This window comes from Carassius auratus, unplaced genomic scaffold (assembly GCF_003368295.1).
Source record: "Carassius auratus strain Wakin unplaced genomic scaffold, ASM336829v1 scaf_tig00036137, whole genome shotgun sequence".
Lineage (NCBI taxonomy): Eukaryota > Metazoa > Chordata > Actinopteri > Cypriniformes > Cyprinidae > Carassius > Carassius auratus.
The window spans coordinates 1-27,631 of record NW_020526289.1 but is presented as its reverse complement, the minus strand read 5'-3'; the positions used below and the strand labels follow the sequence as shown (position 1 = coordinate 27,631).

General features: G+C 41.3%; 1 protein-coding gene across 3 annotated transcripts; it reads left to right on the top strand.

Moving 5' to 3' along the window:
• Nucleotides 1-1,740: 1,740 nt before the first annotated feature.
• LOC113082455 (zinc finger protein 462-like) lies at nucleotides 1,741-27,447 on the top strand. 3 transcript variants are annotated; one of them, XM_026254092.1, is made up of 5 exons: nucleotides 1,741-1,881; nucleotides 17,828-18,084; nucleotides 18,208-23,582; nucleotides 24,675-24,812; nucleotides 27,272-27,447. In XM_026254092.1, the coding sequence occupies exons 2-5, from the start codon at nucleotides 17,859-17,861 to the stop codon at nucleotides 27,422-27,424; spliced, it is 5,892 nt and encodes a 1,963-aa protein (XP_026109877.1). In that variant the 5' UTR covers nucleotides 1,741-1,881; nucleotides 17,828-17,858; the 3' UTR covers nucleotides 27,425-27,447. The 3 variants fall into 3 exon arrangements, with proteins under 3 accessions (XP_026109877.1, XP_026109875.1, XP_026109876.1); XM_026254090.1 differs by having other exon boundaries at nucleotides 27,269-27,447; XM_026254091.1 differs by having other exon boundaries at nucleotides 1,783-1,881; nucleotides 17,846-18,084; nucleotides 27,269-27,447.
• The last annotated feature ends 184 nt before the right edge of the window (nucleotides 27,448-27,631 follow it).

Here is a 27,631-nt window from a genome sequence, read left to right as displayed (position 1 = left end):
TTTGGTAATTGATCAGCGCTGTCTATTACACCTGTCTTTGTGTCCAAATATTTACCTGAAACATGACGTGGTGAAGTCGACAGGTAAAAAAGATCTAGAACTCACCTGAGACTAATCTTCTGCTCTCTTTCATCGATATACGTTGGTTTTATTTTGAGTTTAAGTGCTCTTTACCAAGTTTAAGTTTGACTTTACTGACACATTCTTCACATGTTGATGCATTTATCGCATTGGATTTAAATTTACGTGTTTGGAAGACGCTTTATTCCAAAAGAGAGTTCATGCATTCCTTGGGAATCGAACCCATGACCATTTGAGTCGAGCATCATGCTGCATGTCATTCAAAGCTGAAACAGAAAACATCGCTAGTAACACAGATTTATGATTCTGTCACACTTACTGGTGTTCTGTGTCAGTCAGGACATTGAGTTATGATTTATGAATTAGTCGTTAAGAGCAGCTAAAGATCTAATTAACCATTGTGTCAAGAGACGAACGGAGGAAACAAGCGTGCAGGTTTTTCCCAGCATGCAGTCTGATTGTGAATGATGTTCTGCATCATGTCTTCAGGCGCTGGTGTAAACTGAATACATGTTCATTATCTGTTTAACAGCTTCAGATGGGAATCAGATCAGATGTGTTCCTTCTACTCAGCCACAACCACAACAAACAAGCTTTATTAAAAATGATGTGGGAACATTGTTTTAAAATGGTTTTTAAACGTTGAAACGTCTATAGCTTCCTGTCATGATTATCGCATTTATTTTAAAGGTTACAAAAACCTTTCTTACATTTTATTTTCACTCTACATAAAATGTTATTTGAACATTAACATTCAATATTCTAAGAACGTTACAATGTCTAGTTTTCTTGTTGTGATTAGAACATTGTTTTAAAAATGTTTCATACAAAGTTGAAAAAAAAAACGTAATATTTTTCTCAAATATAACACGTTTTCTCTCAACATTATGAGAACATTCAATTACAAATTACATCAAATGTTATGTATGAGTATGTATGTGATATAATTAATATAAAATATTATAGATTTTATCAATTATATCATATAAAAGATTCCATAAAATAAGAAAATTTTCCTAACATCAATATAACTCTTAAAAAACGTTGTTGTATTAACGTTTTCTCAACATTTAGAGAATGTATAAGCTTATAAAAATAACATTAACGTACCATTAAATATTTGTTTTCTTAGATTAATATCACTAACTCTTAAAAAACATTGTGAGAACGTTCCCTGTAGTCAGATGTGTTAAAACATGAGATATTATCAGCATCACTGGAGAACATTGTACACCAGATGAAATCATCATCTACACAAACACATCCACGAGATTCATAAAGAAACATTTATTTGGACTCAGTGACGCTTAAACATCATCACGTGACTGTGGTGTTTAAACTGCGCTGGAAAATGAGCTCCAGACCCGCGAACCCCGAGGAAAGGTTCCTGCTGCTGGAGAACCCGAGAGACGCGCGCGAGGGCTGGAGTGACGCGTCCGCCTGATAACGCGTCGCGAGCGCCGTGAGGCTCCATGTTTGAGCTCCACTGCTGCTGGAGTCATGAGAGGCTCTGTGGACCTTCCTCCTGTCTCTCTGTCTCATCGCAAACTCTTGTGCACCCTCTGGTGCTTGCTAGACTCCAGAACTTCTTTGTGTTGCCTGCTGAGCAGATTGTCTTCCTTGTCTCTGAGGCTGCTCATTATTCAGAGACAGCCGGAGCTCAGGTCATCTGCAGCTGCTGCACTGAAGAAGAAGAAGAAGAAGAGGAAGAGGAAGGAGGAGGAGAAGCGAGAGGGAAGATGGCGAACATCCTGCAGCTCTAGACCGGGAACAAGTTCGCAGAAGATCCAGGATCCAGCCGTGAGTATTCGGTTTCTCAGCTCGCCTCGCTCCATAAACCGCGCTGGAGCTCGGGATCCGTGGAGACGGACCTGGAAATGCGCTTTTAATGCTTCCCAGACCCGAGAGGAGCCCAAACCGAGCGAATCCTCCAAAAACGGGCACATTGGAGCTCGTGCAGTGACGCGTTGCTGGAGCGTCTCCGCGTCGCGCCGCCGGTGAGCGCGTCCGAGCGGTGAAACGCAATGTGACGGACGCTTTCTGGAAGCCATTGCACGGATTCGGAGCTCCGCGTCCATTAGTCAGGCAGTCACAGACGGACGCGACGCGACGCGACGCTCCCGTGACGTGAGCAGAGTGTTTCAGTGTAGCGTGATAACACCGTGTCGTTTCCCGCGACGCGCTCCAGGTGTTTGTCGCCGCAGGTGTAGAATGACACCGAGGCTTCTCCAGAAAATGGAGTCTGGAGAACAAAGGTGGACTTCTGCTGTCACTGCCCCCTGCGTGGAGCTGGACGCGCGTCGGCTCACATTTCACGCTCGTTCGCACGCGATTCTGCCTGAAGTTTGCCCCGCGATCATATATTATACCGCGGTAAACCGCGATATCGCTTTTGGAGTAAAACGTTGAGTTTATCGCGTTTGTAATGTTCTAGAGTGGCCTACATGCGCTCCTCTGGAGAAGATCTCACAGACTCAGAAATTAAGTTTAGTTTCATTTTAGTGAATGCATGCATGGCTCAAAGACCGAAGAACTTGCACACGCTCAACTTTTCTTTCACTTCTCTTTATGCACCTGTGTGTGTTTGGGAGCAGATCTGAAGCTCCCGGCTGGAAGTGAGATGAATGTTTGTGCACTTGTCTGGCTGAAGGGTAATAATCTGACGTGTGTGTGTGTGTGTGTGTGTGTGTGTGTGTGTGTCATGTTCAGTGTTGCACACCGTCAAAGCTTTTTTGGTAGAAGGCGGTTGTTTCTCCATTGGCTCTGACTGTGTGTGTGTGTGTGTGTGTGTGTGTGTGTGTCCTTCTGCAATCGCTCTGGCCACTGTGAAATCCCGCTGACAAAGACAGCGCTCCACACACACACACACACACACACACACACTCTCAATGCGACAGACGCAGGCCAGAGCAGCTCAAAATGGAGGCCCGTCTCTGATGTCAGGGCAGACAGGTTTCTCTCGTGTCCTGCTGCTGTCTGGTGTTTCTCAGCAGCTTCTCCAGGTGGATCGAGGCTGGGAGGTCACTCTTCTTCATGTTTTCACTGCTGATAGAATGCAACAAACAGCTTGTAGTGTTTTATGGATGATTTCATTTGTCTCGAGTTCTTCCTCCTCCAACAGTCTCAGCTGTGTTTCAGGGAGGATTTTAGGGGATATGTGTGTGGTTTCTCAGTAATGACTTTGATCTGGTCGAGCGTCTGACCTGGAAAAGCTGAAAGCGTCTTATGCAACTGTTGAGCACACGGTGATGATGATGATGATGATGATGGTCCTGGTTCAAACTCAGCGTGACCCACTTTCATGAAGCTCCAGTCTGTTCCTCTCTGTTTCAGTAAAACACTCCTCTGGAGGGAACACACACTGTCAGCGACGGGTGGTGTCGTATTGAACATTGATCATGTAGATGGGTGGAGATCTGTTCATGACTCTCAGTGAAGCTCTGTATTGTCTCTTTCTCATGTTGAACACAGAAAACGAATGCATTCACACAAAGGCATGATCTATTTTTAATGATGAAGCAATGAGGGTGAAGTCAACAGAGTAAACCTGAGCTGTTCCCAGCCCTACATACACAGCATCGTCAGAAAGAGCGGCTCTTTACAGGGCTTCGGGTTTAACAAGTGTTTTCAGTGCATGTATGATCTCAGAGCAAGCGTGTCTGATCACTTCCTCAGTTAAAGAAGAACAACTGATGGTTTTACCTGTCACTAACTAAGCAGCATGTTAATGTCAGACTCTACTGAGCCAAGTCTATGTTGGTAATATGAGCCCTATGTAGACAGCACGGAGCTCTCTAGGGTTCAGAGCTGTAGATGTAGGACCTGTTGACTTTACTCCACACTTACAGCCGTGTATTCTGCTGTTAGTGAGTGTTTCAGTAAAAGAGAAGCGTCCCGTGGCTCCAGACGTCCTTCTGCTTTCTTCGCTGTCCGTCCTGTCTTCTGTTGTGTGATGTAATGATGTTGGTTCTCCATCGTAACGCCAGCTCCGTCTCAGACGTTCCTCTCTAACTCATCTTGAGATCAGGCTCTAGTGAGGAGAGCGTCCTGCAGCAGAAGCGTGCTGTGTTTCAGTCTTTCAGGACGCTGAAGGCCTTCCAGTTTGACGCTCGAGTGATCTGAGATATAAAATGGACCTTTCACTGGGACGAGGCCGAAACACACAGAAGTTGTTCCTCAGGCGTCCTGACACAGAGACAAAAGCCAATTGAAATGGTTCAGTGGACGCTTTCTTGACGTGATGCGCTGGAGTCTCTCACACACTCGGTCTTATCTAAAGAAGCATAGTTTATATAAGCTTCTGCTGCGATTATTTACATAACCTGCTTTGGCTCATAACTAGCGCTGCTTAACTGAAGTAGAATAGTAATAATCAGTGCTGACAAATGATTAATCACTTCCAAATATAAAAGCTTTTATTTGCATTATATATGTGTCTATTTAATTATTATGCATGTTTGTAAACACACACACATGAGAGAAATGTTATGTTTATATATTTAAATACATTTCTATATAATATACATATAACAAATATAAGTATACTCATGTAAATATTTTCAAAAATATATACGTGTAGTTATATGTGCATAATATAACAGCACACACACACTATGTAAACATAAACGTTTATTTTGGATGTGATTAATCGTTTGACAGCACTAATAATAATAATACAGATGTTGTTGTTATTATTACACAATAAAAACAGAAATCCACAGTGTTTTCTTCATTGACTTCACACTGTTTTCGTTCAGTAGATTGTTCTAGTAGATTGGTGGAGTTTAAAACACTGTGTTTATAGTTGAATGGGATTCTGGAGATGACTGTGATCAGACTGCAGAAGCACAGATGTGACAGTATGTGGATGTGTTTTTGAGTTTGTGAGGACGTCTGGGTTCTGCTGGTTCCTCTGACCACAGACCAGTCTGAAATCTGCTCCAGAACGAGACTCTGGAGACCACACGATGATCTTTCCTCTCCTCAGAGCTGATCGAGCATGATTTAAGAGTTCACAAACTTACATAAAAACCTCCTCATCCAGACACGCTGTTATTATCAGATTATTTGAGTCTAATGTGACGGTGAGAGGAGGTTTATAGCAGTGCTTCTCAACCAGAGATGCATATAAACTACAATAACCGTCTTATTATCATGATTAATATGAGTAATTAAGATTTAAATGTTTTTAACTATTCCGTTCACGTAAGCTGCATCTATTTGATTCAATGCATTCAAAAATGCTATTAAATAGTGAAATATTATTCTAATGTAAATCATCAGTGTTCTGTGTGAATCTGTGTTAAAGTGTAATTTATTTCGGTTGTGCTCTGCTGTATTTTCAGCATCACTGTAGACGTCTGTGTTCCTCAGCGGCCGTGTGTGAGGTGCCAGTGTCCAGGTCTGATCAAATATTGAAGACGCTCGCGTCGGTGAGTTAATATTACTGGAGGAGTTCGGTTGGGTGCCGTGGAGTCTCTGGAGAGCGATGCGTGTGAATGTGGACACGGGACATCGGCATGTTGTGCTGCTATTTATAGATCTGAGTGTTTGACATCCTTCATGTTCAGATTCTGGTTTCTTCATGAGCATGCGTAGGGTTTCTCTGCTTCACAGTTTTAAAGGAGAAGTTTCAAATGCATTGAACAGATCGTGATCAGACGACAGCTCCACGGATGACAGATAGTGTGTGTATCCTGTAATCAGCATTTGTTCAGTAACTTCACTCACTCTTCACCCTCAAGATATGGATAGAGCTGTAGTTTCTATTACTGTAGAATGAGTGTTTTCAGATGATTTGGGTTTGAGATGAAGAATACAGGTTACACACCCGTGATCAAACGTGCTAATGAAATATCTGAGTGTTTGGTGATCAGATGGGTGTTAAAGTGCTTGTGGAAACGTGACCTTGTTAAATGTTGGATCTCCCAGAGTTTCATCCATCATCATTAGACGAAACGTTCCCACGCCTGAGGCCGGCAATTACTGACGCTCAGAGAGGATGAAGAATGACGCTTTCAGTGATGCAGAGCTGAGATTGTGTCTGAGACTTTGGTCATAAGTGTAAAGAGCGTGTTTTAATTGATACGCCGCAGAGCAGATATCAGACGCACATCGTGGCTTCATGTGAAGCATGTGGTCAGACTCACTACACATTGATTTTCAGGGATTTTTCGGAGTATGTTTTACAATAAAACACTGCTTGAGTCATGCTTCTCTTTAATTCAGTGCTTGGCGTTTCGTTGTGATATCTGGTGAAATGTTCGAGCAGCTGGAGTGGAAATGGTTGAAATGCTAATGTGTTTATTGTTCAGTGCAATGGTGGATCTGGTTTGAAGCGGCGCTGATGTTTTCTGCTCAGATGCTGACGGTTTAGAGACGCTTGTTTCAGAAGATCTCGCCTGATTCAGTGTTTGGGCTGCGTTAGAGACGCTGGAGCTGTTGGTTCTGGATGTTCAAGTTTCTCAATGAAACCATCGATGCCAGTAAAAAGCTTTATTTTTAGGACTGTAGACATCCTGTTTTCTGATTATAGTCCTGGTTTGTGGTGTCCTGTTCACTGGAAACAGCAGCTCACAGATGCACTGGAAACATCCCGATTTACAACAGAGTACACACAGATCATTTGATACAAATATGAAGTGTTAATATTATATACAGCCGTTTTTTATACTGTTTTGATCTGTTTGCTGTTTTTTTTGGTCATAATTTACTATTTTTAATTGTTTTTTTTTGTTTTTTTAATAAAACTAAAATTCATTTTATTTTATTAATAAGTCGTTTTGTATAAGTAAAATGTAAAAATAATTATTAATAATTAAAATAATAATTGGAACCCACAAAATTAAGTTGTATCAGTCGAACACAAGATGAAAATATATAACCTCAAATGCAATAATTAAGATTTTTTAATTATTATTTATTTTGTCGCTGCTGCTCACCAAAGATGCTTTTATTTTATCAAAAATACAGTAAAACAGTGAAATATTATTGTAATGTAAAACATCTGTTTTCTGTGTGAATCTGTGTTAAAGTATAGTTTATTTCTGTGATGCTCCGCTGTATTTTCAGCATCATTCCTCCAGTCTTCAGTGTCACATGATCTTCAGAAATCAGAATAATATGATCATTTACTGCTCAAGAAACATTTCTGATAGTTTCTACAACAATTAAAATACAAAAACATACAAGAAATATATATTTTAGAAATTCATAGATCATAACTATTGGACTTTTGATGATATTTTTGTTATAGAGCTGTGAAAGTGTGCTAGAAATCTGCTGAGTCTTAGACTTTTCTTGAAGAAATAAAGTCAGAATTGTCCTTCTTGGAAAGATCCCTTTTAAGACCCTGTGTCATGTGAGATTATTAATGCTGTTCTACAGTTGTGTTTCCTAAAACACTGCGTTCATGTAAAGAATGCCTGTGGATGCGATGACGTTTGTGTTTTCTCTCAGTCTTCTCTCCTCCAGAGTTGAGCAAGAAGTGGTTTCTGTTGCAACTCCTGAGGTGAATGATTATCACCTGATTACAGGAGACTCACGCAAACCAACTCATTCAGCCGCTCTGAAGTCATCTTCAGTGTTAGAGCTGAAGAACCCAGTCTGATGATCGAAACAATCGGCTGTTTTTAGAAATGAGTCGTTGAATCATTCATACGATTCATTCCACAACACTGATTCATAGAGGATCGAGACAGAGCAACTCAATAATGTCTAAAATGATATTTACCCAATATTTGGTAGTTTGTGGAGCCGTTGTGTCGTAGCTGTGCTGTTTTCTGTTTCTGGTGGGACACTGCTGATCTTTCAGTCCATTGCTGTGTGTTTTATAGAGAGTGGAGTCTCTGGGGAGGTTGATTGTCTCGCTCATGGACAGACGAGTGGAGAACAGAGCTAGTGTTTGAGCAGAAGGGGTTAACTGGACCCTTGGGAAGGGCTTGTGTTGGATGCGTCTCTGAAGCTTCATGTTGGTTTGTTAATGGCTGACCTATTTCTGCTGCCATATGCTTCCTGGAAGGGATTTGCTTTGAAACATGAAAGCAGATGATTTGGATGGAGGAAGAAGATTATGAGCACATCACTCCAGAAGATCTCACATCTGTTGATGTGAATGTCGGGAAATAGTCGACGTGATGTGTATTGATTCATGTTTGGATCGTCGAATGAGACGGAGTTTCTGTGTTCTTGTATTAGATTCGGATCTTTGCATTTGTTTGTTAAATTGTGTTAAGTGTGAACAAAAAATGATAACATTAAACCTCAAATGTCTGGATTTTTTAAAGTGATTTAGTCTCTTCTGCTCACCAAGGATGCCTTTATTTAATGAAAAATACAGTAAAATCAGTAATAATGTGAAATATTATTACCATTTAAATCAGCTGTTTTCTGTGTGAATCTGTGTTAAACTGAAAATTTATTTCTGTATTTCCAGCATCATTCCTCCAGTCTTCAGTGTCACATGATCTTCAGAAATCAGAATAATATGATGATTTACTGCTCAAGAAACATTTCTGATTATTATCAGTGTTGAAAATAATCATAATCTTTCATTTCACCCCAAACGTTTGTAGTTTATCACAGTTATTCTGATTATTCTGAAGATCATGTGACACTGAAGACTGGAGGAATGATGCTGGAAATACAGCGGAGCATCACAGAAATAAATTACACTTTAACACAGATTCACACAGAAAACAGATGATTTACATTAGAATAATATTACAGATTTTTCCTGAATTTTTGGTTAAATAAATCCTTTGAGTTTTGTCTGGTAGTGTGTGTATTTCTGAGCCCATGAAGCTGAATCTTATATTCTCCTGGGTTCTGGAAGGCTCTCGGAGGCTGTTGTTGACGTGATGCTGCACACGGTTGGAGTCGTCGTTATGAGTTACTCGTGGCACTTTTTTCAATCCGGTTTATCAGGAAACTGGAGTGAGAACAGGAACTGTTTGTGTGTCTGATCTCATCTGGCAGGTCTTTGGCACGGGCCGAGCTTTATCATGAGAATCATCTGAGACTTCCTCTATTGAGGGACAGCACATGACCGAGCGCTTTGAGGAACTGGAGGTTAGCAGAGCTGTTTCTCCTGCTGTAATGAGAAGTTTCGGCTAGCGTGACTGAAACCGAACGTCTCGCTGCGTTTCCTCTTCTTCTCTGGCCTCTCGTGATCTGGAGCGCCGTGCGATCGAAGGAGTTCTGGAGCGTTCTCCAGCTTCAGAACGCACAGAGCCTCAGTCCAGGGTTATTCGGGCAGCTTTGCGTGCTCTACGAGGGGATAAACAGACCCAAACCATGGTACTACCATCACCATGTTCCACAGATGGGATGAGGTTCTTGTGCTGGAATGCAGTGTGTTCTTTTCTCCAAACAGAACACTGCTCATATAAACCAAAAAATGCTCTTTTGGTCTCATCTGTCCAGTAGTCCTCTGGCTTGTCCACATGAGCTGTTTTCGGAGAGCATGCACACTGTTATTCAGTGTTTTCCTGATGAAGAACTCGTGAACATTAACATCAGCCGATGTGAGAAAGGCCTTCAGTTCTCAGAAGTTACCCTGTGTTCCTCTGCAGCCTTGCACACTATTACACCTCTTGCTTTTGGTCAATCACTCCTGGGGGGGAAATCAACCCAAGTGAACTCAGATCGCTGTCTTTATGCTCATACTCTTTCCACATCAACTGAAGAAGCAGTAGTTTTGACAGCTCTGGCCCTGGATCTGTCGATCGACCCTGTCGTGTGGTTTATATAAGCTTATATAACCGGTCGGTCCTGCAGTGAGATCTGCACATGCTCCTAACCGCACGCTGAAGATCCCGTTCCACCCGTCTGCACAGACATGAAGTGAAAGAACCAGATCTTCAGTTCCTGTATCTCCAGACTGTGGAAGGACAGAGAAGTGTTTGAGGAAACAGTGCCACTGGGAATTAAAATATCAGTTTTTAACCCTCATAATGCACTCAAAATCATATACTGTTTTCTCGTTCTGGGTATGTTTGTCATAATCTAATAAAACCAGTAATTCTTAAGTCACGAGTGCCCAAAACAGTCCACATTTATGAAACTTGCATATTTATTTCTAACAAAACATCAAAACAACATAAATATTACTCTGAAAATTTTTCACACAAAATAAATTAATTTTACTTGCATACACTTTCAGATGAAAAAAGTAATATGTTTTTCATGCTGCAGTGGTTCATCAATAAAATTCAGTCCCAAAGGTGTGTGAGATATACAAAAAAGCGAATTTTGCAATTTTGCGATAAACAAGTAAATGTTCATACACCGCTTGAGTAGCAAGAATGTCTTCAGTTTTAACTATTTCTTCCATTTTGTATATTTGTGTAAGAATAAGAAGCACTTAATCTGTATTTAGCATCTTTCATTCCAACGTAAGAAAACATTTCTGGAATCTGCATCTGAAATGGCATTTAGATGTGTTTACACAGTTTATGTCTCTCAGAGGAGACATGGATGCATTTAAACTGCAGACACAGATGCATAAATAGGTTTTGTATAAAATAAAAAGTATTTTACGTCATTACATTACATCACTGAAAAAATGTGAGAATGGTCCATGGGACACCATATGTATCCGGGTCAAAAATGACCCGGACGTGAAAAGTGGAACTTAAAAAATAATTGAAAATATATGTATATATATATATATATATATATATATATATATATATATATATATATATATATTAGTGCTGTCAAAATTAGCGCGTTAACGCATTCGATTAATTTGAAATATTTAACGCGTTAAAAAAAAATAACGCAATTAACGCGGTTGCAGTTTTTTTTATTTCCAGTTGTGGCCTATGTGTGTTCAACGTGCAAATAAATATGGATAAGACCAAGGAAGGACTTTTAGACGGAAAGTTTCAGTATAAAACTCTGCCGGATTACTCTTCAGTCTGCCACAAGAAACATTACTCTTCTTTCAGTCTGCCACAAGAAACAGCAACATTAAAATCATGAACTCAAATGTCATTGTTTAAAAAAACAACAACAATGACTGTAACAGTGCGTAAATCAGACATTTCTGTAACGCTAACGTTAATAAGCTTAAACGAAATAACGAAATAATTGTGTAGCGGAGTATTTTTTGTACACAATGCCGCGAACTGTCAATCACTCCTGTGCGCGTGCATCACTGTCCTCCTCAGCTGCAGCAACTTGCGCTCTCTCTCTTCATCAAGCTTTAAAACAAAAAGGGGACAAAAAGATCATATTGTCTTTGTGCATAGGCTATAGATTAATTAGATAAATGAATATCTAAATTTGTGCCTTGCCGCCTACGGTATTTTTTTAGAACTTAGAAAAAAGATGCTGCAGCCAATGAGCAGCCAGCGGGGGCTGCAGGACGACTCAACCTCCGCAGACAGTTTTTAATGTTTATCAGACAATAAATACTCAAGATTTTGCTTTAGTATAACTCACAACGAGTTTCACACACCTTCTCCGGCCACGTTGAGTTGTTGACACTTAACAGTGGGAAAAGCGACACATGCGCTGTTCACTTGTATAACTTAAGGGTGAATGGGTAATGTAGTTTCTGCTCTGGGTGGGATGAATAAGGAAGCTTGCATTGTGAAGGGCGCTCTGAAAATCGGCAAAAAGATTAAAACCTCTATTAAAACAGATGTCCAAATGAGCGAACCGGTACGCTACAATCACGTTCTGGGCGCACGGAGAGGTGACGGTACGCTCAAGAGCTATATTTGGAAGTGGCGGTACTGAGTACTGGTGCATACCGGCCCACTTAAAGCACTGGCAATGACTATACTTTGGAATTTTTTTGCATTCCACTTAGAATTCAACATGGAAATCATTTTTGTTTTTTATTGGCATTGATTGTTTTGAAATTCAAATGGTACTTACATGCCTGTGTTTTTATTTCTGTAATAAATATGGCTTTCAAGCCAACAGTTAATTTGGAGGATATTGATGGTTTATTGCAGGTATGTTGTTTACATGAGAAAATCTGTGTTACAAGTAGTGCTGTCAAAATTAGCGCGTTAACGCATTCGATTAATTTGAAATATTTAACGCGTAAAAAAAAATAACGCAATTAACGCGGTTGCAGTTTTTTTTATTTCCAGTTGTGGCCTATGTGTGTTCAACGTGCAAAGAAATATGGATAAGACCAAGGAAGGACTTTTAGACGGAAAGTTTCAGTATAAAACTCTGCCGGATTACTCTTCAGTCTGCCACAAGAAACATTACTCTTCATTTAGTCTGCCACAAGAAACAGCAACATTAAAATCATGAACTCAAATGTCATTGTTTAAAAAAAAAAAAAAAAAAACAATGACTGTAACAGTGCGTAAATCAGACCTTTCTGTAACGCTAACGTTAATAAGCTTAAACGAAATAATTGTGTAGCGGAGTATTTTTTGTACACAATGCCGCGAACTGTCAATCACTCCTGTGCGCGTGCATCACTGTCCTCCTCAGCTGCAGCAACTTGCGCTCTCTCTCTTCATCAAGCTTTAAAACAAAAAGGGAACAAAAAGATCATATTGTCTTTGTGCATAGGCTATAGATTAATTAGATAAATGAATATCTAAATTTGTGCCTTGCCGTCTACTGTATTTGTTTAGAACTTAGAAAAAAGATGCTGCAGCCAATGAGCAGCCGGCGGGGGCTGCAGGATGACTCAACCTCCGCAGACAGTTTTTAATGTTTATCAGACAATAAATACTCAAGATTTTGCTTTAGTATAACTCACAACGAGTTTCACACACATTCTCCGGCCACGTTGAGTTGTTGACACTTAACAGTGGGAAAAGCGACACATGCGCTATTCACTTGTATAACTTAAGGGTGAATGGGTAATGTAGTTTCTGCTCTGGGTGGGATGAATTAGGAAGCTTGCATTGTGAAGGGCGCTCTGAAAATCGGTAGTGCAGGTAAAAGATTAAAACCTCTATTAAAACAGATGTCCAAATGAGCGTACCGGTACGCTACAATCACGTTCTGGGCGCACAGAGAGGTGGCGGTAAGCTCAAGAGCTATATTTGGAAGTGGCGGTACTGAGTACTGGTGCATACCGGCCCACTTAAAGCACTGGCAATGACTATACTTTGGAAATTTTTTGCAGTCCACTTAGAATTCAACATGGAAATCATTTTTGTTTTTTATTGGCATTGATTGTTTCGAAATTCAAATGGTACTTACATGCCTGTGTTTTTATTTCTGTAATAAATATGGCTTTCAAGCCAACAGTTAATTTGGAGGATATTGATGGTTTATTGCAGGTATGTTGTTTACATGAGAAAATCTGTGTTACAAGTTAAACAAAAATTCCAATTTTAAAAAATTGTGCGATTAATTAGTTAATTTTTTTTAATCGATTGACAGCACTAGTTACAAGTTAAACAAAAATTCCAATAAACAATCATATTTTGAATTTAAATAGTTTCTTTGTCTTGAGTTTACATTAATTATTTACATTTTACATTTACATATCCAAAAAGTTTCAGTCTTTTAATTGCGATTAATCGCGATTAATTTAAAAAAATTGTGCGATTAATTAGTTAATTTTTTTTAATCGATTGACAGCACTAATATATATATATATATATATATATATATATATATATATATATATATTGTTTATTTTGAAGGTCTTGAACCATTTAATACATTTTGTACCATCAACCCTCAATTAATTTGCTGAAAATGTTGTTAATAAGTGCGTCTTTATTCATTCATGAGAGCTGATTAGATGTTTCTGGTGAATATAATGAAGAATGTGAATGTATTGGCAGAGAGTGTAATCTTCAGTCATGACCCCATCTGTTCCTCTGTTGTGTGGGATGGTGGGCAAACGGTTAAGGACAAAACCCTTCTACTTCTAATCAGCTTAATGTTGGCTTATTCTGCGAGTGTCTTTGAGAGGGGCGGCTGCGCTGGGATCTGTATAGAGGAGGCTGTATAAGGCAGGTCAGCCGGTTGGTGATTAACTAACATCAGTAGACTTTGGAATCTGGTTTGCGATGGGATTGAAAGGTCTCACAGGTGTCCTGGTCGGACAAGTTTTTGTTCCCATTGCTCTCTGGTCTTCCTCATTCTTAGCCCAAGGCTGCAGATGTTTTGTGAGCTCTGAAAGAGGGAAGTCCAGGCATGCTTTGCATTTTTAGACCCCCTCGTGAAGCTTTAGTTCCTCTAAGCTCGTTTTGAGGACATGAGAGACTCTTGACTCTGTCCTGTGAGAGTGCATGGACAAAACCAACAAGTCAGCAGTCAACCAGATAAGACTAGTCAGTTACAGTTAGACTGGTTAAGGGTCATGGTGACAAAATGTCTTTTAATTTAGTATTGACAGCAGTGAAATTAAGATATTAATGTAAGCGGCTATTCATGTTTAAAAAAAGATGAGGGAAGTGGGTTACTAAAAAAAACTTTTAAAGCAGCAATTGAACTCAAGTTTTAGTTTATAATCAGATTGTCTGAGCAAGTCATTTCAACATACTGTATCTTGTATAGTTGAATCTTGTGTAACTTGTTTGGAAAAAATATTTTGAGTTGAAGTATTGGAAAACATGTTGCCATGACAAATTTTTACAGTAAATGGGGAAAAAACGCAAGATTTAAAAAATTGCAAAAAACGTACACATGAAAACTGTTAGATCTCGCAATTCTCATATACTGTGTTAAAGTCTTTGGCATACAAGATGCTTGACAAAAATATTCATGTCATTTACTTTAATGTGCCAGTAGGAAACTTCTCCAGTCAACAACCAGTCGCCAAGATACAGTACTTCAAGAAGTTTAGGCCCCGCTTGTAAGAGTTATTTATTTATCATGTTGATATTTGGTGCATCCACACATTGCTTTGTCCTAAATACACCTGTGCACCATTTATAGGTTTGCTGGTAGGTTCTCCTAACGTCTTGGAGAAGTTTCCACAAGTGTAATAGCCAAGTGTTTTTGAGAAGCGTCTAATGTGGCAAAGTCTTTTGCCCAGCTCTGTACATTCCCCATTTGCACACCATTGAATGCTCTGTGAATTACTTTGGGTAAAAGCTTCTGCCACATGTAAAATGTGATATGTTTTTTTAATATCCCAAGATGTTGAAACTATGACAGGCTGAGCTCAGGCTGGCACGCCAGAAGGTTTTTCCCTGTGCTTCTGCTGAGCTGTGCAGGCGGAAGGTTTTGGGTGCGTTACATCTGCTAGATAGATCTCTGTCAGCTGCTCTCCAGTGGCAGCGAGAGGATCAGATCTGGGAGTCCATGTTACGCTCTGTCTCAACACCTCAGCACACATTGCTGCTCTTAAAATGGCTGCCCTTGAAGCTCAAAGGATCTGGTGCTCAGTGGCTGTCAGAGACGCACCAAGCACATGAAAGCTTTACAGATTTCACCCCATTAGCCTGGAAGTGTCTGACGCTCCGCCGGATGGGCTGCTAGGGGCGATTTGTGTTGTTTAAGGTCTGCTATTTTTACATTTGTGTTTTCCTCCTCTACCAGTCTTCATGGTTTGTCAGATATGGCTGTCGAGATGAGTGTTAGTTTGAGTTCCTCTCGAGTGCTGGAACACATCAGGGCAGAGCTGAAACACAACCTCGAGAGACAATGGGCGAACCTGCCCTGGGACACACTGGGAATGAAGGTTAAAACCAGTGTCTGCTTTTACTGTTTGAGGCAACAGGTGATAAGCCATAGGTGTGAGAGCTCAGATGTCTTTATTCTAAACAAGCAAGATCTTCTCATCTATCAGGAATTCCAACCATTCAGCCATAAAACCAGTTTTTAGTCTAGTGTCTGTACAAGTATTGCATTTGTTAGTTTGATGGGTTTTTAACGCTTATTAAACCCATAAGCACTGATGCTATAACTCACAATGCACCTTTTGTATGCCAGACATGATGTGATATTGCCATAATTTTAGTATTTTCATCAGGTGGGTGAAGCAACAATAATGTAGGATGGGACTTAATTTGATAACACTTAATTTTCATAGTCCACTTTAAATAATTTGCTGGACTTTAATTAAACTAGCAGTCATTAGATTATTAGTAGACTGCTTAATATCTGCTAACAGACATTCAACAGACTGCGAGCAGGCCAACTTTGCAAGTACATTATTCAACAAACCCTAACCTAAAGTCTACCAATACACTTATGACAGTTAAGAAACGTAGTTACAAAGGTACCTATTGATGGTATAATATCTAAAGTTGACAATCAAAATCAAGTGCAACCCTTCATTTTATCTGTTAGGGTTCTTATTACACCATGAAAGATTCTTATATTCTTCAATATTATTTTTTACCCAAACACATGGCCTTGGTTAGATCAGTAGAAGGTTTTATTGGCTTTTGATGAAACCAAATTTTTCGCTTTAGAATTGCATGAAATGATATTCGTTCAAAATAAGAAAAGTGAAATGTATTAGTGGATATTGACTTTGCATCATATTTATAGCAAGTGTTCTACGATAACTATAGTTCATTTTAATAATGATTGCAGGTCCTTGATAGTATTTTGGTTCCTTTGTGAATTAGAAGTCTAATCTCTGATTTTCTATCAATTTGTCCTCACAACCGGTAAAAATGGTTTGTATTGTGCTCTTAGAATGACTGGCTAAGATCCAGGTAGAGTCTATTTTGTTTGTTTTTACAGCGTTTACAGCCTCCTCCAGTGTGTAGCATTGCACTAAACCCATTAAACACTGGCCGTGACATTGAGGCCTTTTCTTGCAGAAATTTGTCCTGGTCCAGCCAAGGCTGAAGATTTACTCTGGTTTGTGTTGATGGTTTTCAGATCTACCGTTAGTACCTTGCTGTATGACTGCTAAATGCATTCCTGTTGTTGAGTTCATGTTAAGATTCATGTCCTTGCCACACAGATCAGATAAAGAATGACCCATGATGAAAGAAAAACATGTTTTCTGTTTCTGTATGTGGTCTTTTACCATTGCTTGGTATTACAGAGAAAAGCGGCAGTTGTGGTTTTATATGTATTTTTGGATATAAGGTTTACATAAGGTTAGTGCTGAATTAGTTTTATTCTAGTCGTGTGTTCATAACATACTCTCTGTAATTTCTGGATCAGTTTGTAGATTTTCATGGTGAAGTTCTATTGGTATATAAAATGTTCAGTGCAGTCTAATTAAATATTGCAATATCCCCAAATACAGAAGGGATTCGTGAACAGACAAACCTGTGTAAGTGTTGAATTTTGGCAGCTGTGCGAGCATTAATGAAAAAGTATTGATCAGGCCTGGAATCATACTTTGTTTCAGCTCATTGATTGCTATCGTTGCTGGGTGCTCTCAGATCACAGGACACAATAATGCCACCTCCAAGTGACGGCCCGCCCCATAATCCTTTGTATTTGCACAACATCTCTGAAACTCTGAGCGTTCCTCATCCCTCTGCGGATTCACTCAATCTTATTTCAGAAGGGCTTGATGCAATCTGATGGAACATGCTGATGTAAATACCAAGGCCCACTGGTGTGCTCCAGCTGAGGCTTATCCCTGGGTAATAAAAAATTGGAACAAATCAGCCCATAATCCCTCCTCAGCTATTGTTCTTGGAGCAGACTGACCACTCGCCAATAAAAAGAAACATTCTTCTGTTGAATTCTGCCTTTTCAGAATTTCAGATTGCTTTCGACTTGCTGTGAAATACAATGCTCCAAAATTTCCTTTCCAAGTGTTTGTTTACAGCCTGTGTTTCTGTACTCTGATTCTCACCCTTTCTTTCTTTCTGTCCCTAACCAGGTTTCCCTAATTTTCCAGGGAGTCCTAAGCGATGGAAGTGCTGCAGTGTGATGGCTGTGATTTCCGTGCAGAGTCGAATGATGAGCTCAAGGTGCACGTAGAAGACGTCCACACAGCCTTCCTGCAGCCCGCAGAAGTGGGAGAAGGTGAAGGGTCACCCAGAAGATCCAGGTCTAACTCGTTAAACTCGCTCAGCCAAACAGAGGATGAGGAAGACTTGAGCAATCACAATTACGACTCTTTGAAAAAGGAAGCAGGTATATCAACATTTGTGATTCAGAAATAATTAAACATTTCATTAGAAGATGCAGAAGATACAAACGACATAAGAAGAGCTAAACTTGTTTGAAATAGTTTGTCTTTCTCTGTTCATGTTTCAGGTATTAAACCATTTAACAAAGACCTTGGGCACATCTCCGATTCAAAGAAAATGAAACACAACCAGTCAGCAAAACCTTCAAACAAAACGTCAACTCCATTTTTCCAGTGCAAGTTCTGTGTGCGGTACTTCAGATCCAGCTCTCTTCTCAGTGAACACACCAAGAAGGTCCATGGAGAAGCAAGCGATGAAAGATCACTCAAAACTTCCAAGCAGGCCAGCTGCAGTGCTATGACTTACGATGGTGTAGGAACGGTCTTTTCCTGCCAGTATTGCACTTATAAATCCCCACAAAGAGCACGGATTCTGAAACACCAAAAAATGCATCATAAAGAAAGTCTGCCAGGCCACTCGGCTCCTCCTGTTGGAGCAGAGGTTTTGGATTTGGACTCTGATGCCTCCTCCGTCGAAGAACAATGTGAAGAGTCGCCAGGGGATGTAGAACGTAATGTGCTGGAATCTATGATCAAGCCCCAGTCAAGAGGAAGCTTTAACTGTGAGTGGTGTGGGTTTCAGACTTCGCTAAGGCAGCAGTTAGCCGATCACATGATGAAGAAACACCATAACATGGTGAAGATCATGGTATCCTTGCAACAGCCCAAAACGCATGACGGAAGTGTGGGATCCAGCAAGTCTGATTCTGCTTCATCCAGGAGAAGCACTCCAACCTCTAATTTAAACCTGAATGATTTAGCGAGCAATGAAGGTTCCTCCGCAAATCCCTCATCAATCAAAGGATCCTCTGGCAATGCATCACTCAAGACCACTTCAGGGATATCAAGTTTTCAGTACTCACAGCTCACAGCAAAAATACCCAACAGCACAGGATCTTCCATACTGTCAGAGAGATCGACTTTCACCATGGCAGATATGTCTAGGTCTGGCCTGGATCTAGATGCCAGCATGCTTAATGATTCCAGAAGCAGTTCAGATGATGAACTCTGTGACTTGGATGATCCCAATTACACAGAGTCAGCTGAGGATTCTACTAAGCTGCTTCTGTCAGAAGAGGATAATGACCTGCTGGAAACTAAAGGAGTTCCATTCAAAAGACACATGAACAGGTTCCAGTGCCCTTTCTGCTCCTTCTTGACCATGCACCGACGTAGTATTTCTCGTCACATAGAGAACATTCACTTATCTGGCAAAGCTACGGTGTATAAATGTGACAAGTGCCCCTTTCTTTGCACCAACCCAATAAAACTTGACGCGCACAAACAATGTCACAGTGGGTCTTCTGAATGGGACACTATGGACTTAACCAGTGAAAGTGTAGATGGTCCGTCTGACCACTCTGTGCCAGTAAACGGAGGAAATGGCAGCTCTAAAATCAATGGGAAAAAATCTAGTGCAGTCGATGAACAGCAGGGTCCTCATCGGTGCTCACTGTGTAACTTTTCCACCATCACACTAAAAGGTCTACGTGTCCACCAGCAACACAAACACTCATACTGTGATGGAACACAAGTCGCTGGTCAAGAGGGCTCGTCCAATGAGCAGCAAGATTCTGAGTCCGAGTCCTACAGCTCCTTGAGCTTCGTTCAGAAAACTCAGACCTCAATCCTTGGATTTTCAACCAAGAAGCATCTTATTGGGAAGACAGCACGAAAGTCCATCAACGATTTGCCCTTGGATCTCTCTCCTGTCAAAAAACGGACAAGGATTGATGAAATTGCAAACAATCTCCAGAGCAAGATAAGTCAAAGCCAACAGCATGAAGATGTGATTAACCTTGAGGAGATGGATGACGATATGGAGGAGAATGGAAATCACATCGATTTAGAAACAAGCAAAGAGAGAGAATCCTCTGATGCTCGAAGTCAGCACTACACTTTCAACACTCAGCGCCTTCCTGTTAGAAATTCTGGAAGTGTTCAGACAGAGCGTGGTGTTGGGAAAAGAAAACGCAATCTGCAGTCCAAACTTAGCTCAAGAAACATTCCTGTTCAAGTCACCATTTCTGATGATGAAGACAATTACAGTGCCTCTTTAGAATCTAAAGATGCCCAAGATCAAAGCAGCCAAGATAGCAGAGAGACATATCAAGACAACACTGAATTCAATACTGAAGAACCTGGAAACCTGTTCTACTGTAAACATTGTGAGTACCAAAACAAGTCTGCTCGCAGTGTCAGCACACACTACCAGAGGATGCACCCTTATATCAAGTTTAGCTTCAGATACATCCTGGACCCAGAGGATCAGAGCGCAGTCTTCCGTTGTCTCGAGTGTTTCATCGAATATAACAACTTTAATGATCTGCACCAGCATTATATGACACACCATCCAGAAGCAAGTAACGTTTTGAACTTTAACCAGCCAGATCTGGTGTATATGTGCCGTTTCTGTTCCTACACAAGTCCAAATGTGCGGAGCCTGATGCCCCATTATCAAAGAATGCACCCTTCAGTGAAGATCAACAATGCCATGATCTTCTCCAGCTACATGGTCGATCAGCCTCATAAGGGTGCTGCTGAATCCCAAACACTGAGAGAAATCTTGAATTCTGGGCCCAAGAGTTTCAGCCCCACCTCATCTGGGTCCAGATCATCATCCAGTCCTGCTTTAAAAAGCATCTGCAAAACGGCAGAAGCAAACGCTGAGACTGAAGGTCTTCGAGAAAGTCTGGGTGGTAATGTGGTGGTTTACGACTGTGACGTCTGTTCTTTCTCAAGTCCCAACATGCACTCAGTATTGGTCCATTATCAGAAAAAGCACCCGGAGCAAAAGGCCTCATACTTCCGCATACAGAAGACCATGCGGGTCATATCTGTTGACCGGGCACAGTTGTCAAACAATTCAACCTACAGCCTGACGAGCACCCCCAAGTCTTCAAACGTCATCTCACCTGCAGCTCTGGATGAAGATGTTTATTACTGCAAACACTGTGTCTACAACAACCGCTCTGTAGTGGGTGTTCTGGTCCACTATCAAAAGCGACATCCGGAGATTAAGGTGACGGCAAAGTACATAAAGCAGGCACCCCCAACTCCGGGACTGCTGAAACTCATGGATGAGTTACAGATCGCACCTCCTAAACAATTTCTGAAGCAATTGAACAATAATGGGATTGAAGGGTCAGGTAATTCCAGCACTAAAGGAGCATCCGACAAAGGGGAACCTGAAATGTTGTTCTTCTGCCAGCACTGCGACTACGGGAACCGGACTGTGAAGGGGGTCTTGATTCATTACCAGAAGAAGCACAGAGACGTGAAAGCCAATGCCGACCTCGTCCGTAGACACACAGCTGTGGTCAGGAGTCAGAGAGAACGAGCACAGATGTCCCAAGCAGGAAGTTCTACATCCACTGCAACTGTAGCTACTGAAGCAGAAAAATCCAGGGCGTTGCGATCTTTGAAGTGTAGACACTGTGTATACACATCTCCTTATGTGTATGCATTGAAGAAGCATTTGAAGAAGGATCATCCTACAGTGAAGGCCACGGCTATGACGATCTTACACTGGGCTTATCAGGACGGCGTGTTGGAGGCTGGTTATCACTGTGAGTGGTGCATATACTCCCATGCTGAACCAAGCGGGCTGCTCATGCATTACCAAAGACGCCACCCTGAGCACAATGTCGACTACACCTACATGGCTAGCAAACTGTGGGCTGGTCCTGATACTTCTACTAGCAGACAAGCTGGGAACTCTGAAACTAAGCATTACCAATGCAGAGATTGTGCCTTTGAGGCGTGCTCCATCTGGGATATTACTAACCATTACCAAGTGGTGCACCCTTGGGCCGTCAAAGGTGACGAGTCTGTCCTACTCGACATTATCAAAGGAAACAAAGCACCTGAAAAGCTGCTCCCACATCTGCCCAAAGGACATATTTCCATGTCCAGTCCATTTAACAGCAACCAGGAGGAAGAGGCTGCAGTTGAAGTCAGCCGCCCAACACATGAGCGACAGGCTAATCTCTCTTTGTCTGCCACATCGTCTATTTCAAATAACCCTTACCAGTGCACCGTATGCTTGTCTGAGTACAACAGTCTTCACGGGCTTCTGACCCACTATGGCAAGAAACACCCAGGCATGAAAGTGAAAGCTGCTGACTTTGCTCAGGAGGCAGATATCAACCCTAGCTCTGTTTACAAATGCAGACAATGTCCCTACGTGAACTCTCGCATCCATGGAGTTCTCACACACTACCAGAAACGGCATCCTTCCATCAAAGTCACGGCTGAAGACTTTGCCGATGATGTTGAGCATGTAAACGAGCTGGTTAATGAGGGGGATGAGCGATCCAAAACCCAGAGACAGGGCTACGGTGCTTACCGCTGCAAGATATGTCCTTACACACATGGAACTTTAGAGAAGCTGAAGATACACTATGAGAAATATCATAACCAGTCGGCCACAGATATGTTGAAAGCAAATGCTATCCAGTCGCCAGCCAGAAGAGAGGATTTGGTTGCTGAATGCAGCAGCAGCAGTGTGACCGAAGTCTCAGAGGCCTGTGACTTTGACCTCAAGCTTCCCGAAGTTGCGAAGAGCGACAAGCATGCGTTGTTTAAATGTCAGCTGTGCAAATACTTCTGCTCCACCCGGAAAGGTATTGCTCGTCACTACCGTATCAAGCATAACAATGTCAGAGCACAGCCCGAAGGGAAGAACAATGTCTTTAAATGTGCCCTCTGCTCCTACACCAACCCCATCCGCAAAGGCCTCGCAGCACACTACCAGAAACGGCATGACATTGATGCCTACTACACCCATTGCTTGGCAGCATCCAAGACTGTGGCGGAGAAACCGAACAAGGTGACGCTGCCCTTGGCATCAGAGGCAGAGTCTCCAGCGATGAGCGAAGAGCTAAGGCTTGCAGTGGACAGAAGGAAATGTTCACTCTGCTCCTTCCAGGCGTTCAGCAGAAAGAGTATCGTTTCCCATTACATAAAGCGCCACCCAGGAGTCTTTCCCAAGAAGCAGCCCTCCAGCAAACTGGGCCGTTACTTCACTGTGATCTATTCCAAGGAGGCAGAGAAACCTCCATCTACGGAAGAGGTGGAAGTCGTTGAAGTTAAGGATGAGGTGGAACCTGAAGGTGAGGTGGACTGGCTCCCCTTTAAATGCCTGAAATGCTTCAAGCTGTCGTTCAGCGCGGCGGAGCTGCTGGTGATGCATTACAACGACTGCCACGACAAGGAACTCAAACGGGATTTCATCACCATTCCGAGCCCCGCAGAAGATGGGACAGAGCTCTACCAGTGCACCCACTGTGAAATCAAGTTCTTGACTCTTCCAGAACTCAGCGTCCATCTGATAAACCACAATGAGGATTTCCAGAAAAAAGCCATGAGGCTTGAGCGAAGAAAACAGCTTCAAAGCAAACAGAGGACGACAGAGCCACCAGAAGCCAAACCTGAGAATAAGGTGAGCTTAAACACCTTCTAATGGGTAAAATTCGGTTATAACAGTTGAATTACCCAAGCCCGTATTCATCAAGCTTCTCAAAGTGCCATTTTATTCTTGAGAAACTTTTGGGATTTGTCCATGCCTATGTCATCATCCAAAATCCTGTTTGGGGCACAGCAAAGTGTTGTGAATCATATATAAGACTGACACTTAAGATTTACTCCTACACTTCACTTAAATTATGATTGAGATGCTTGATCACTATTTTTAAAGGGGTCAGAAGTGCCAGATTGTCATAGTAAAGTCAGAATGACCTCCTCTCCAAGATTTACAAAACGGTCATCCATAAAATCCATTGCTGTTATTTTGTAAGTAATCTTAAAGATTCATAAATGCATCTACTTACGGAAGGCCAAATATAAAGTGCGTTTGCTTTCTCCTAGATAAACACACATCTCCTGACATGACTGGTTCAACACTAACTGTGTTACTGAAACCACGCCTTCTTTCTTTCAGTCAACATTTGGGCCACATTACGCAAATATTTCCACACAGTGATGTAGAGATGTGGGGGCGTGTTTAAACAAGCTGTTTTAAGGGGCGTGGCAGAGTCTTAACTTTGAAAAAGAATATCTCTTTTGACTTGAGACTTTAGTCTTTGCCACTATACAGATCTTCTTCATACACAAAGAGCTTGTAACACTCCAAAGAGTAAGGAAACATTGAAATTGCATCATATGACCCCCTTTAAGTGCAGCTTTGAGCCAAGAATAGTTTTTACTCTCGAGTCAATTCCTATCATTGTTTTTGTGAGTAATTCTCAAAGGGTTGATAAATACGGGCCCTGGCTAACTTTCAAAACTGTATTCTGTGTGATTTTCTCTAGCAGTGATCAGAGTGCTGTAGGAACATAGGAAGTAGAATAACAGCAGAAGATTTTTTAGTGTAGCTTTTGCATTTGGATTTAATCTCGATCACCACAAGCAAACAAGTGCATTGCAAGCAGGCAACACTGGCAACAATCTTCAGCTTCATTGACTATAGTTGCAAGTGATAGAACAAAACTAGATTGCACTACTGATCTTCTGTTGTCACTGTCTCTTCCAACAGGTGGATGGCACCCCCGGTAAGACTCCCATTGGCTACAGGTGTAACTTCTGCGTGGAGGTCCACCCCACCCTCCGAGCCATCTGCAACCACCTGAGAAAGCATGTGCAGTACGGGGAGGCCAAGAAGGGACACGTGAAGGTACGAACGTACATAGTTACCTCATGCTTCATCAAAGGCTTTTAAAAAGTCTGAGTGCTTAATAAATCTTCACCTGTGACTTAGATTCATTCATTTTCTCATCTGTTTTTGAGATCTTAATAGATTTGTTCACAATATCTAGATGCAGACCTTTATTTCCTGAGGTGGCCTCTCTTCTTCTGCTCTTTTCTAATAGCAGGTGCATTTACAGGCTGTTTGGACATGTTTTTCTTCCACTTAAGTGTCTTGTTCACTTGTTTGGATGGTTAAACTACTATAGTCTGCACATTCAATGAAATGGACAAATAGAGCAAATCCTTGAGAATTGCAGAAGAAACAACGAGTGCGGAGTTATGACATTTCCTTAAACTCTAGTGTTTTATTTCCTTGTGTGGGCATTCTTGAGGACAGCCTTGAACGCGTCATAAAGTCATGCGATTAAATCTAGCGGCCTTGTGTTACACGTTTTGCATATTAAAGACTTGATATAAAGGATTTTCTTCTTATTCTGAAGCTCTTTTCTGAATGTGGTGTGGCCTTAGAGTGTGCACTAAATTTGGTTTTTAGACGCTAACAATGTTGCTACCAACCTCTTACAACAGTCTTTCTGTCAGGAGAGCACCTGTGATGCCTTAAAATGCTTTCTAGGTCAGTCAATAGACTCCAAAAGATTTCAGGTTAACATTTATATTTACGTAGACAGGAATGATTATTCCTTGGATCCATATTTAATAAACGAAATCTACAGTAGTTGATCAAAAATAGTCCTGCAGTGTGACAAATGAATTTTAAAAAGTACAGTGTTAGTTTCAATTAGTTAATGCATGGTTGCAATATCTGTATTATAGTAGAAATGTGTGGCGTTTTGTACAGAGTAATGGTTTTCATAATGAGGACTTTCCTCACTAACCATAGCGTCTAAGTTGGACTGTTTCTGCAGAGAGCTGCATTTAGACATGTCTGAGTCCAGAATCCTGAGACCCTCGATGCAACCCTCTCTGAAGAGAAAGCCAGTTAGTTTGTCTTGATGGTTTGGCGTAGAGAGAGTTGTGTAAGCGTCTTAGTGTTAGTATTCCTCAGAGAGTGCCAGTGCTGGCAGAGAGGCCTGAGGATTTGAGCAGAAGCCCAGCGAGGATCACAGATGGGGCGGATCGCACCGGACACTAGGGGGCAGCGCTCACGGCTCTCAGACAGACACATGGCCAGGGATTCCCAAAGTTTCTTGTCAGCTGAAGCCCTAAATTATTTTGTGAAGTTAATTCAATAATTTATTACAATTTTAAGAAACCCATTTGCATTCATGTTGGTTAATATTCACATCATGAAGTGTTTTAGTATGTGTTAAGTCCACTTTGTGACTACATGTCAACTATTGCTCATTCATTTGCAACTACATATCTACTAACTCTCAGAACAATGACCTAAACTGGCATCATCCTTGCAATTAAACAAAAACCTTTAATGTGAATACAGATACAGAATGTAAACCAGTATGGATGCCATCAGTCCTAGAAATAACACAATTCTCTACTTTCATCAGTTGAATTCCAGTTGGAAACCTTATACTATTGTGCACTCTTTCTTTTATCATCGTTTTGAATCAGTTATGCAATGTTACATGTTTAAAATAGTAATATGACCTCACTGATGTGGTGTCTAGTTATCATGAGCATTTGTTTGGTTATTGTGTCAAACAAAAAAATCTACTTTGTAATCACAAAGTTTAAATATCAGTCTGATCAATATAATGATTCAAGAACGGGCTGAAAAGATAAATCTGTCACTCTTGCATCACAGTGGTGCATTTTGCACAGAAATACTCAAAAAAGAAATATTCTAAATGTGCGTCTGATTGGCCGAGGGTGCAGGAGCGTCTCATACACCCGTCTGAAGTGCGGGGTCAGATCTCTCTCTGAGATGCTGAGTTTCCTGCGGCTGTAAAGCAGCAGATGTCTCAGAAACACATTTCTAAATAAAGAAAAGGGATGTCCCGATAGAGCTCACAGCCTCAGAGCGCTTTAATGGCCGTAATCAAACCCAGATCATCTGTGCTTCAGTCCAGAGCCCAAGATCACCTCCAAACCCAGAGAAATATCATATATCAGTGAGATTTATCAGGATTAATAAAGCCCAGGAACCTTAAATATGTGCAGAACATGACTAGTTTGGTTGTTTCACCACAAAAAAAGAAACATGTTTTTTAAAATAGTGTCTTCTGCTCACCAGAGCTGCATTTATGTGATTTGAACATACTGAAAAATTGTGAAATGTTATTAATATATAAATAGCTGTTTTCTATGTGAATACACTGTAAAATGTAATTTAATCCTGTGAACAGAACTGTATTTTCAGCATCATTTCTCCAGTCTCAGAAATCATTCTAATATGTATTATTTTAGATATATTACAGTAATGAGAATCAGATTCGGTCCTTCATCAGTGGTTTCCTCTGGCAGCAGGAAGCAGCAGAGATGCCTGTTCCCATGGACGCAGTCACCAACGGCGATGTGGAGGATGTGGTTGCCGTGGACGCTGACCCACTGGAGACTGCTGCATCACCGGCTGACGTCACCATGGAGACGGAGGAGCCGGTGGCCGTGGAACGGAGATGATGGTCGAGCCGCAGGAGCAGGAGCAGCAGGAGCAGGAGCAGGAGCAGGAGCGAGTGGTTCCTGGGCATCCGTGCAGCATGTGCAGCCGTATGTTCATGTCCATGCAGGGCCTGCGCTCTCACGAGAGGAGCCACTCCGCTGGAGCTCTCCTCCACACACCACAGACACAGCTGTCAGCACTGTCATTCAGCTCGCCCTTCAGACACA

Coding starts and splice junctions, on each gene's coding strand:
- LOC113082455 (XM_026254090.1), top strand. CDS start 17,859: ATGGAAGTGCTGCAGTGTGATGGCTGTGATTTCCGTGCAGAGTCGAAT. Junction 18,085..18,207: donor CTCTTTGAAAAAGGAAGCAG/GTATATCAACAT, acceptor TTCATGTTTCAG/GTATTAAACCATTTAACAAA. Junction 23,583..24,674: donor AAGCCAAACCTGAGAATAAG/GTGAGCTTAAAC, acceptor CTCTTCCAACAG/GTGGATGGCACCCCCGGTAA.